The sequence below is a fragment of the Adiantum capillus-veneris genome, chromosome 29, assembly GCF_014529385.1.
Source record: "Adiantum capillus-veneris isolate H3 chromosome 29, ASM1452938v2, whole genome shotgun sequence".
Classification (NCBI taxonomy): Eukaryota; Viridiplantae; Streptophyta; class Polypodiopsida; order Polypodiales; family Pteridaceae; genus Adiantum; species Adiantum capillus-veneris.
Genome location: NC_140959.1, coordinates 8,833,936 through 8,842,854, shown reverse-complemented (window position 1 = coordinate 8,842,854; position 8,919 = coordinate 8,833,936). Strand labels below are relative to the sequence as shown.

General features: G+C 36.4%; 1 protein-coding gene across 1 annotated transcript; it reads right to left on the bottom strand.

The window, feature by feature from the left end:
• Positions 1 to 6,884: 6,884 nt before the first annotated feature.
• LOC147418718 (uncharacterized) lies at positions 6,885 to 8,919 on the bottom strand. Its single transcript, XM_086506225.1, has 5 exons — positions 8,057 to 8,919; positions 7,812 to 7,976; positions 7,497 to 7,581; positions 7,322 to 7,417; positions 6,885 to 7,247 (listed from the first exon to the last, which is right to left on the bottom strand). Exons 1-5 carry the CDS (start codon positions 8,902 to 8,904, stop codon positions 6,900 to 6,902), a joined length of 1,542 nt encoding a protein of 513 aa, XP_086362351.1. The 5' UTR covers positions 8,905 to 8,919; the 3' UTR covers positions 6,885 to 6,899.

Below are 8,919 nucleotides of genomic sequence, written 5' to 3'. Positions count from 1 at the left end.
TTTTGTAGGACTTGATATAAATTCCCTAGTTAACTTCAATGGGTTGGTGATCAGAACATATGATTGCTTCTCACTCACTATTTTTTGTTTTTCCAAAAGAATAGGTACAAAAAAGTTTAATTTTTACCATTCTGCAAAGCTATCATCAAAGTTTCTATAGCCATGCTCAATACAAATAATATATGCATGTTTTCTTAGTTCCCTATTGTCCTTTAGGTTCATAAGGAGCCATGGAGCATGTCAAAACAATAATACATCTCTTACCAAGGGGAATCTTGGGGACAAAGATGAAGTGCTAAATATAGCAAACATGAAAAAACTGGGTTCAACATTATGAGTTGTAGAATCCCATAGAAACTATTCAATATCTAGCCAAATTTGATCCTTATGACTAGATATGGTTACTACCTACAAAATGCATGTAGTTGTCACAAGAAACTAACAATATTGAAAAAGCTATACTTGATATACTAGAATGTTTTCTTCTATAATTGAAAAAATCAACCATCGTTGTCTACTATGCAAAGTAGGATATTAGGTGCCCCAAAATTCAAAGAATATTAGCTTTCTGTTACAATATGCGACATAGAAAATCAAAACTGCATTTGGATATCCTGAAAGCCACCAAAAAATCATAGAAGAGCTAAAATTGGCTAAAAAACAGGATTTGACAATTTTTGTAATTTGGTCATAACTTACAACTTTAACATTTATACCTGCCTAGAAGCATCAAGACATGTTGAGGACTAGTAAAGATAGTTCTCAAGCATTATAGACCTCACAAACATGAATTCTAGAGTGCTATAGTTGCAAAAAGTTGAAAAAAGCCAAAAACAGGACCCGTTATTTCACACAGTTTAGGTTGTGAAATGTTGTGCAAGGACAAGGTTAAAGATGGAATTGATATTCTAAAAAAATGTCAAGTTTTTTTCAGCTCATGAGACAACTTTCTAGACAGATAGCACCTCAAAATCCATTTTGAAACTCTTGACATAACTCAAGCAAAATGGTCACTTAACAGGACATAAAAGTGTCCCATTACCAACCTAGTGTTAAAAGGGAAAGGACCATGACTCCACAAAATACATGGAGCCTGTTATCACTTATTCAAAAAACATAATCAATGAGCTTGAACAACCAACCAATAAACACATTGGTGAATATACAACATTTTGGCCAAAGACTATAGGGAGTCATCGAATGCAAGAGATAGAGGAAGATAGAGATGAGTTTCAAGGATATGAAGAATTGAATGATCACTATGTTGGTCCTCAAAGTGCAAGGCCACAAGAGGCCTTTAGGCCTCAAATTGATGTAAGAAAAGGGGATCTTGTTCTTGTGAGACCCGCATATCCTGAATATCCGATATGGCTAGGAGTGGCAAAGTCAAATGTTGATGTAGACAAATCATCTCCTAACTACAAGAAAGTTCTGATTCAGTATTGGGCACCAAAACATCGAAAAAGAAATCCCACAATCCAAGAATAGTATGAGGATTGTTGGAAGTTGGTGCTGCAATCTTGCTGACCCAAAGGGTTGGGAGTGTGTTGATACAATTGTATGGTCATGGACTCCAAGGGGTGGAAGAATTGCGGAAACAATCAAGATCCCATCAAATGTCATGGAGAAGGCACAGGCTAGCTTAATAGGAAAAATTGAATAGCATTTCATATCTTGCTCATTGTTTTATTTCCCCAGCTTATGTATGATTTTATGAAGTATTTTTAAACACCCACATAAAAATAAAAATTCTAAAAGGTGTTTCTCAACACCACCATTTTCTTGGGAATCTATCTCTTTTATGAAGTGTTTTGAAACACCCACATAAAAATAAAAATTTTAAAAGGTGTTTCTCAACACCACCATTTTCTTGAGAATCTATCTCTTTTATGAAGTGTTTTGAAACACCCACATAAAAATAAAAATTTTAAAAGGTGTTTCTCAACACCACCATTTTCTTGAGAATCTATCTCTTTGTCACATTCCCAAATTTAATGGGAAATAGGAATCCATAGGCGTTGAAATTAGTCCCAAAGTTGTGGGATTTTCTCATTTCATCTAAAATGGTGTTAACTCTTCAGCAAGCACTCCATGATCACTCATTACTTGCAATGTGCGATCCACCTGAGGCATTCCAGAGTAATCTGAGAGCCTCTTTCCATACTGTTGAAGCATTGTCTCTAAGTTTGACAATGCTTGGTTTTGTGCCATGCGTTCACAAATACGCTCATTGGTTGTGCAAGTCCTCATATGATATACATGGTCCTCAAAAAGCTCCTTACAAAAGTGATTCCATAATGCACCAAGACATACCGGCTCACAAAAACCAAAATGACTACAAATAGTAGCCGTAATTGTTTTCCTGTTTGTTGCAATGAAGCTTCTGCTAAACAAAGAAACCATTCATCATCAACTTTCAATAATCCTCGTGCATTGCATGCTTCTTTAAACATTTCATATACTCGTCCATTGAAGGTCCAAATATACTCAAAAGACCTACATCCTTTGCATTTGTTGAGAATAACATGCTCAAATAGTATAACTCTCTGGCAGTGGGAACTATGTTGTACATTCTTCCAATCACGTCTCCTTTCTATCTTGGAGTCCATATTCAGCTTGCTAACTTCCAAACCACTTTGTTGGGAAGTCTATGTACAACAAATCATTGGCCTTTGGATATCTTTGATTTGCAACAAACCACTCTCTCTCTCTCTCTCTCTCTCTCTCTCTCTCTCTCTCTCTCTCTCTCCACCACACTCTATATAGTCACTCTGTCATCAAAGAAGGCTTGATTTTGATGAGGTAAATGAACATGCATTGTATGTCAGGTTTATCTTGATGCAAGTCAAACCAAAATATCTGTCAGATAGCCTCAACTACTGACACATATTGTGCATCAAGATAGTTTGTAACTTCATCTAAAATCCCTTCAGTGTCTTGTAGAGAATTAGTCGCCCTCTGATATCCCTTATACACATACTTGTAGAGATATTTCACAACGGATATAGTGGAGCAAACCTCCACATTGATATTCACATTGTACCTTACTGACAAAAATGGATTGTATGGAACAATCCATTTATTATTCATTTGTACAATCTTATAAATAGTGTGATTTCCATCATCCCTCCTCATGTATGTTGGGTATCCTTCCCTATCCACAGTAGTCGTTCCATTGAAGCTTTGAGGGTATTTAAACCTACACTTTCCCTCTACCATACATGGAGCATTTTTATTCAAGTTTCCACATGGACCATGTATATTACACTGATTGATAGTGTCATACATTTGTGGAAACATCACCTTACTAGAAAGCTCCTCACACACCATCTTATCATAATGGGATGTCTATGTTGGTTCGTTCTCGGGAGAAAGTATCGATAGAATGTGCGCATGAGGAAGGCCTCTCTTTTGGAACTCAATCATAGAAATGTCCAATGACCTTACCAAAAATCTCCCCCTTAATCAGCAAGCACATCAAATCCTTGAGCTTATGGTAGAAAACACGTGCAGTAACGTCAAGACGATCGTTGGACGTTTGTCCAGGCAATAATGAATCCTCTATCTCCTTCCATCTAGGATTGCATGTGAATGTTATGAAGAGATTGGAATTCCCTCTTTTGCGTACAATTGCCATGGCATCCTGATAAAGTTGGTGCATATAGCATGGACTACCAACATATGATGAAGGCAATACCACCCCCTTGCCAACATTAGCACCCAATAATGGTTCTCTGTCACCCCTTGTTCCATCTCTTGCTCCGATCATGTCATCCAAACCTTGATACACCTCACTGTGTAGATCACTCTGATGATTGCGAAATAAAAGACTCAACTCCTCCATACAATTGTATGCATCAACAATATATTGTTGCAATAGCCTACCACCACGTAGAAGACATTGTGTCGTGTCACCCCTGATTTGCAATCTATACTTATAGAAATTCATTGTAGAAATATACCTTGTATTACCTCCCCCTTGATCTCTGTTGTCTTGTGGCTTGTCCAATGCCTGTATGTAGGAATTCTAGCCTTCTTCACCACTTGGAAATATCAACACATATAAGAGAGGCATGTACGAACTTTGGCAATTTGAGATTCTTTTTAGACCACCACCGAAAAGGTTCAACAAAATATCACCATGGCCAATGTTGCTCTCATCACCTTGACCAGACATGATTGCAGCAACTTCCACACCTATTGGAGCAAGGCACTGCCAGCCATTTGTACGTATCTCAGTGATGACCATCCTTATGTGAGGAATATTGGAAGTTTGAATTATTGATGCAAACTTCCTGAAAGCTTGAACATACGGATTTACGCGATGTAGCATTGATTGCAAGAATTCCAAAATATTGATTTTAGAAACATGTTGCATCCTATTTTGCAACTCATTCTCAGTGTCAAAAAAATACAACTGAGCAAAGCGAGGGATTTGATCTGGCGGTTCTTAAGGCATCAATGGACTAATTTTATGATAGATAGATCCATGCACTTTTAAGGTATAGATTCCTTTTCTTTGACAGAGAGATTCATCTATATGAGCTCCTAAAGAAGCAAATGCCAACACACTATTGTATGCTTTAGGAATTCGTTGCTTCTAGTATTACCTCCGTGCATTTATTCTCTTAATTGTAAAGGAGGTTCACATAATGGTGGCAAAGAAACACTCCTTGAGTTGCAACAACTTTTCCCCACAAATGTGCTAACGGTCTTTGATTCTATCTTCCAAGAGAAAGCACCACAAAGGGAACATGAAAAATCCAAGCTGCCAAGTTGTGAAGTATAGACATTTTGTGAAAAAGTGACAACATAGAGATATGCATCAAGGAGGGGTGTGTTTTCAAGATATATGTAGGTGATGGATAGGCAATGCCTTTCAACTTCGGAGTAATCTCCCTCTCTAGAGACAACTATGGGCTCCCCATGAACATCTCCATTATTGGCTTCCAAATTGTTTCTCACTTCAATCTCCTCTCGATTTTGCAGAAGCATTGGATCAATACATTAGGAAAAAATTGGGATCTAGAGAGGGCCTTTTAAGAATTGAGGACCGAAAGGTAAGAACCAATCCGTTTTAAGCCACCGTAACGGTGAAAAGTATCACTAAAAAGAGTTTAAAAATAAGAATTTTGTAACAAAAGAAGTGAAACGACTAGTAAACCCTTAAAACAAAGATATCAATCTTCATTGTTCTCAAAGATCAAGAAGCTTTATTCATTTAAAAAGATTCCTTTCAAATCAACTAGTACTTTCATGATGCAGTGCTTCTCTCAAGGAAAAATATACTTTTATTATTAAAATCATGCATAAGTGGACTGCTAGTCACAAAAATATCCCGTTCATTAGTTACTTATGATTAATTATACTTCTCTCATCTAAAGCTTCTTGAACTTCCTCTTCTCAAGTTTCTCTTGTTTTCTCTCTGCATTCTATGGCTTCCTCAAGCAGGTTACGTAAACCCTCTGGTTCTATTGAGTCTATAACTCTTTTCAATACACTTGATGATCAAAATCATTGGATACCTTTGACAATAACCAAAGGATCTTGGATTCTAATGCAATCAAGAAAATGAAAGAGGCAAAGTACAATTGAATTTTTGTCATCTTGGAAGGCAAGGGTGAAGGATTTTCATGTCAATGACAACAAGAAATCAGTGAAAGAAGTTCTTGTTCAACATGTTTATATGCATAGAGAGATTACACTTTCTGAATGGCCAATGGACCTTCCATTAAATAAACCAAACTGTAAGTCATAAAGCAGAAGTGTTTTTTAATGTGGTTTCTTAGAATTTTATGATGATTTTATTTATGTATTTTGTAGATGTCTATCCTTCTTCCTATGAAGAATGGCAATCAGTGGATTGTATAATAGGAGTAATCAATGTCTACCATGCTTTCATTGGTAGTCAACAGTATCAAGGAAGAACAAATCGACAACTTGCAGAGCTAGGTGTTTTCTTTTATGATAGTTTCTTTCATGTCTGTACCGGTCTTTCTTCTGGAACGTTAGAAAAGCTTTCTTTACCTGATTTTATAAGTTCAGACTGGCCCTTGCCAACTAGTGACATAAGTGAGGCATTTTGCTTGAAGCTATTTAATGAAGTGCAAAAAGGGTTGAAGCCTAATGTAGCAAGTAGGCTTGTGAAAATCAAAGTCAGCATGCCAATCCATGTATTTGTGGATTTCTTTGCCACAAGTGAATGTCCAGTAGCTCTTAAAAATACCATGCTTGTGTGTAAGAATGTAGACCAGGACACAGTACTTGAGTTTTTAGACAAAGGATGGGACTTTTGTCATTCTAGTGGAATTGATTGCAAAGTGGATGCATCAAGTGTAAATGTGAAGTACATGATAAAAAGTCAGAACTTTATCATGACATTTTACTATCAGAGATCTCATAGAGTGAATGGTGTTCCTGTGATATTGGATCAAGACCTTCAAAATATGCAAGGCAATCCTTTAGTGCACATTGATGTGTGGATGAATGAAGAACTTCAAACCACTCTATCTATTGGTGGAGAGTGTAATCTTCTACAACTTCGACAAGATTTGATAAATGAAGATGAAGTTGATCTTCCCCAAGATTTTTTATTTTAGATCAATGGTAGACAAGTAAGTAGCTCCATCAAAACGACAGGTTTACATGAAACGTAAAGATTTTTTACTAACATAATCCTTTATCTTGACAGGTATCCAAGAGAAGAGAGAAGTATATGAAGTGCAAGGACATATATTTAAACGTAGTCTTTATAATTATCACTTAAGTACAAAAATTCAAATACGGAGAAGGTAAAGACAAGGTCTTAGTCTAAAGCAAGATTTTTTAATACAAAAAGTACTTCAAATACATTTATTGTGTTTCATATACATTGTCACTTTCAATCTCTTTTGGTCCTTTCATGAGGTGCTTACTACTGATGGTTCTGGCATTGGCGACTTCTTTATGTCTCCGTCTTCAACAAATTCTTCTACATGAGGGTCAATCGGCGGATCTTTTTTGTAAACCTCTTCTTTTTGTGATGGCGATTCTTCTGCGAGCCGATCTTCATCTTCAAACCACTCCATCTCTTTGAAAAACTTTGATAGGTCATCATCTGTGGCCTCTCTTCTATCAAACTCTAGCTTTTCCTTTGAGCAAGCTTTGCAGTTACTCCAACTATTCGCATTGAAATTATCTATCATGCTTTCAATTTTCTTGATGCGAAAGTGTGCTACATCAAGCTCTGTGTATGTTGTAATAGAAAGCTACAATACAAAAACAATTTTGTGAGTCAAAGCAGCTATATTATTTGTGCATTAAGTGTTATAAAGAAATAGACCTGAGAGGTCTCGTTTTTGTAAACATGATCCAACATGGCTTTGGCATTATACAGTAAATACCATCCACACTTATGATTGTCCTTTTGTTGTGGTACCTGTCAACCAAAATAATTCATAAGACAAAAGAATCTTACAAAAAAAACAAGAGCTTAGTACAAGAAAGAGAACTCAAACCTGAATCTTTCTATGTATAATCTCTTTAAAAATATTTCCGAAAGCATGGAAGCTTTCAATGGTTGCAAGTAAGATGTTGACGCGACTGTTGAAACAGTTCATAATACTTCAAATCTTTTTGCTTAATACTTTTTGTAAGGACTTAAAATTTCTTACCCTTTGATATCCAGGTGTGTTGTTTTCTCAATAAAATTCAGATAAAGAACTACCTTTTCTTGCATGTCTAGCATGACAAGACTCCAATGGTTCCTATAAAAAAGATGAACAAAGTTAAATTTCACAATTGACAACACTTGTTATAGTACACAACATTACCTTGAGATATATGGCAAAATAATAGTTCTCACACTTGGATTGCAATGGGTAAACCAAGCTATAAGCTCTTGGGGAGGCTTTCTTTCATCTAAACGACAACAGATTTGACAGTCAATTATAAACACCTCATCTTGTGCGTCCTCAGGAAGTTCTTCTTTGATCATGCTGCAATTGAACACTTAAGTTAGTATCACAAAAGCAATGGGTGAGAGGAGCTCTTTATTAAAAACAGAAAAAAATATTACGTTAGAAAAATCATGATAAGGGTATCAGAGATGTCATTGTCAAAGCTCTTCAGTATTTGGACATCTTGAGCTTCCAAAGGGACAAAGGCAACATGGTTATCGCCTTTCATTAAGACTTCGACCTTTGGACCAAGAGCATTTAAAGTCTTTAAAACCTTTTCTTCTCTTTGCAAAATCTCCAATTGTTGAGCCTTTCTCTTAAACTCTTCATGGTCATCCTGTTTTAATTTGAGCCTCTCAATTCTGTCTTGATTCATCAGCCTGGTATCTCTACTATGTATGTCTTTTTCAGTCACTTCTTCTACTTTCAACTCTTTGGGCCTTCTTGCATGAGGAATCAAAAGAATGTCTTTCATTTTTTTATCTACAAATGATGGCATATATCTAAATTGCTCGTAACTGTGTCTAAGCATGCTTAAGCTTGTCATGTCTTTAGGCATAATTGTAACTCTATGAGCATGTGCTGCAAGAATGAAAGTTTCATTAAAATATTCAATAAGATAATCTTCACAAGCCTCTTGAAGACATGCAACAGCTGTAGCCATCCATCTTGTCCCACTTTTACACATTTCTGTTATCTCTCGCACTATCCTGACAAATGGTGCTTTAGGAATGCAATTTGTGGTTGCATCTTGTGCTTTTCTGATTTGTCTTAGAACACCTAGATATTGTGAAACCCTTCGTCTCCTTGGTAAATTTACGCTTACACTAGAACTTGGTCTATTGGTCTCTTGGGATGAACTAACACCACTTGGTCCAGTAAGCACTTCTGAAGTTGTTCTAGTGCTTGAGGGTTGAGAAACACGGCCGCCACGACTTTTCTTTGCGGTTTGTTTTGTTCTTGCCATTTTCTTTTTTGAAGA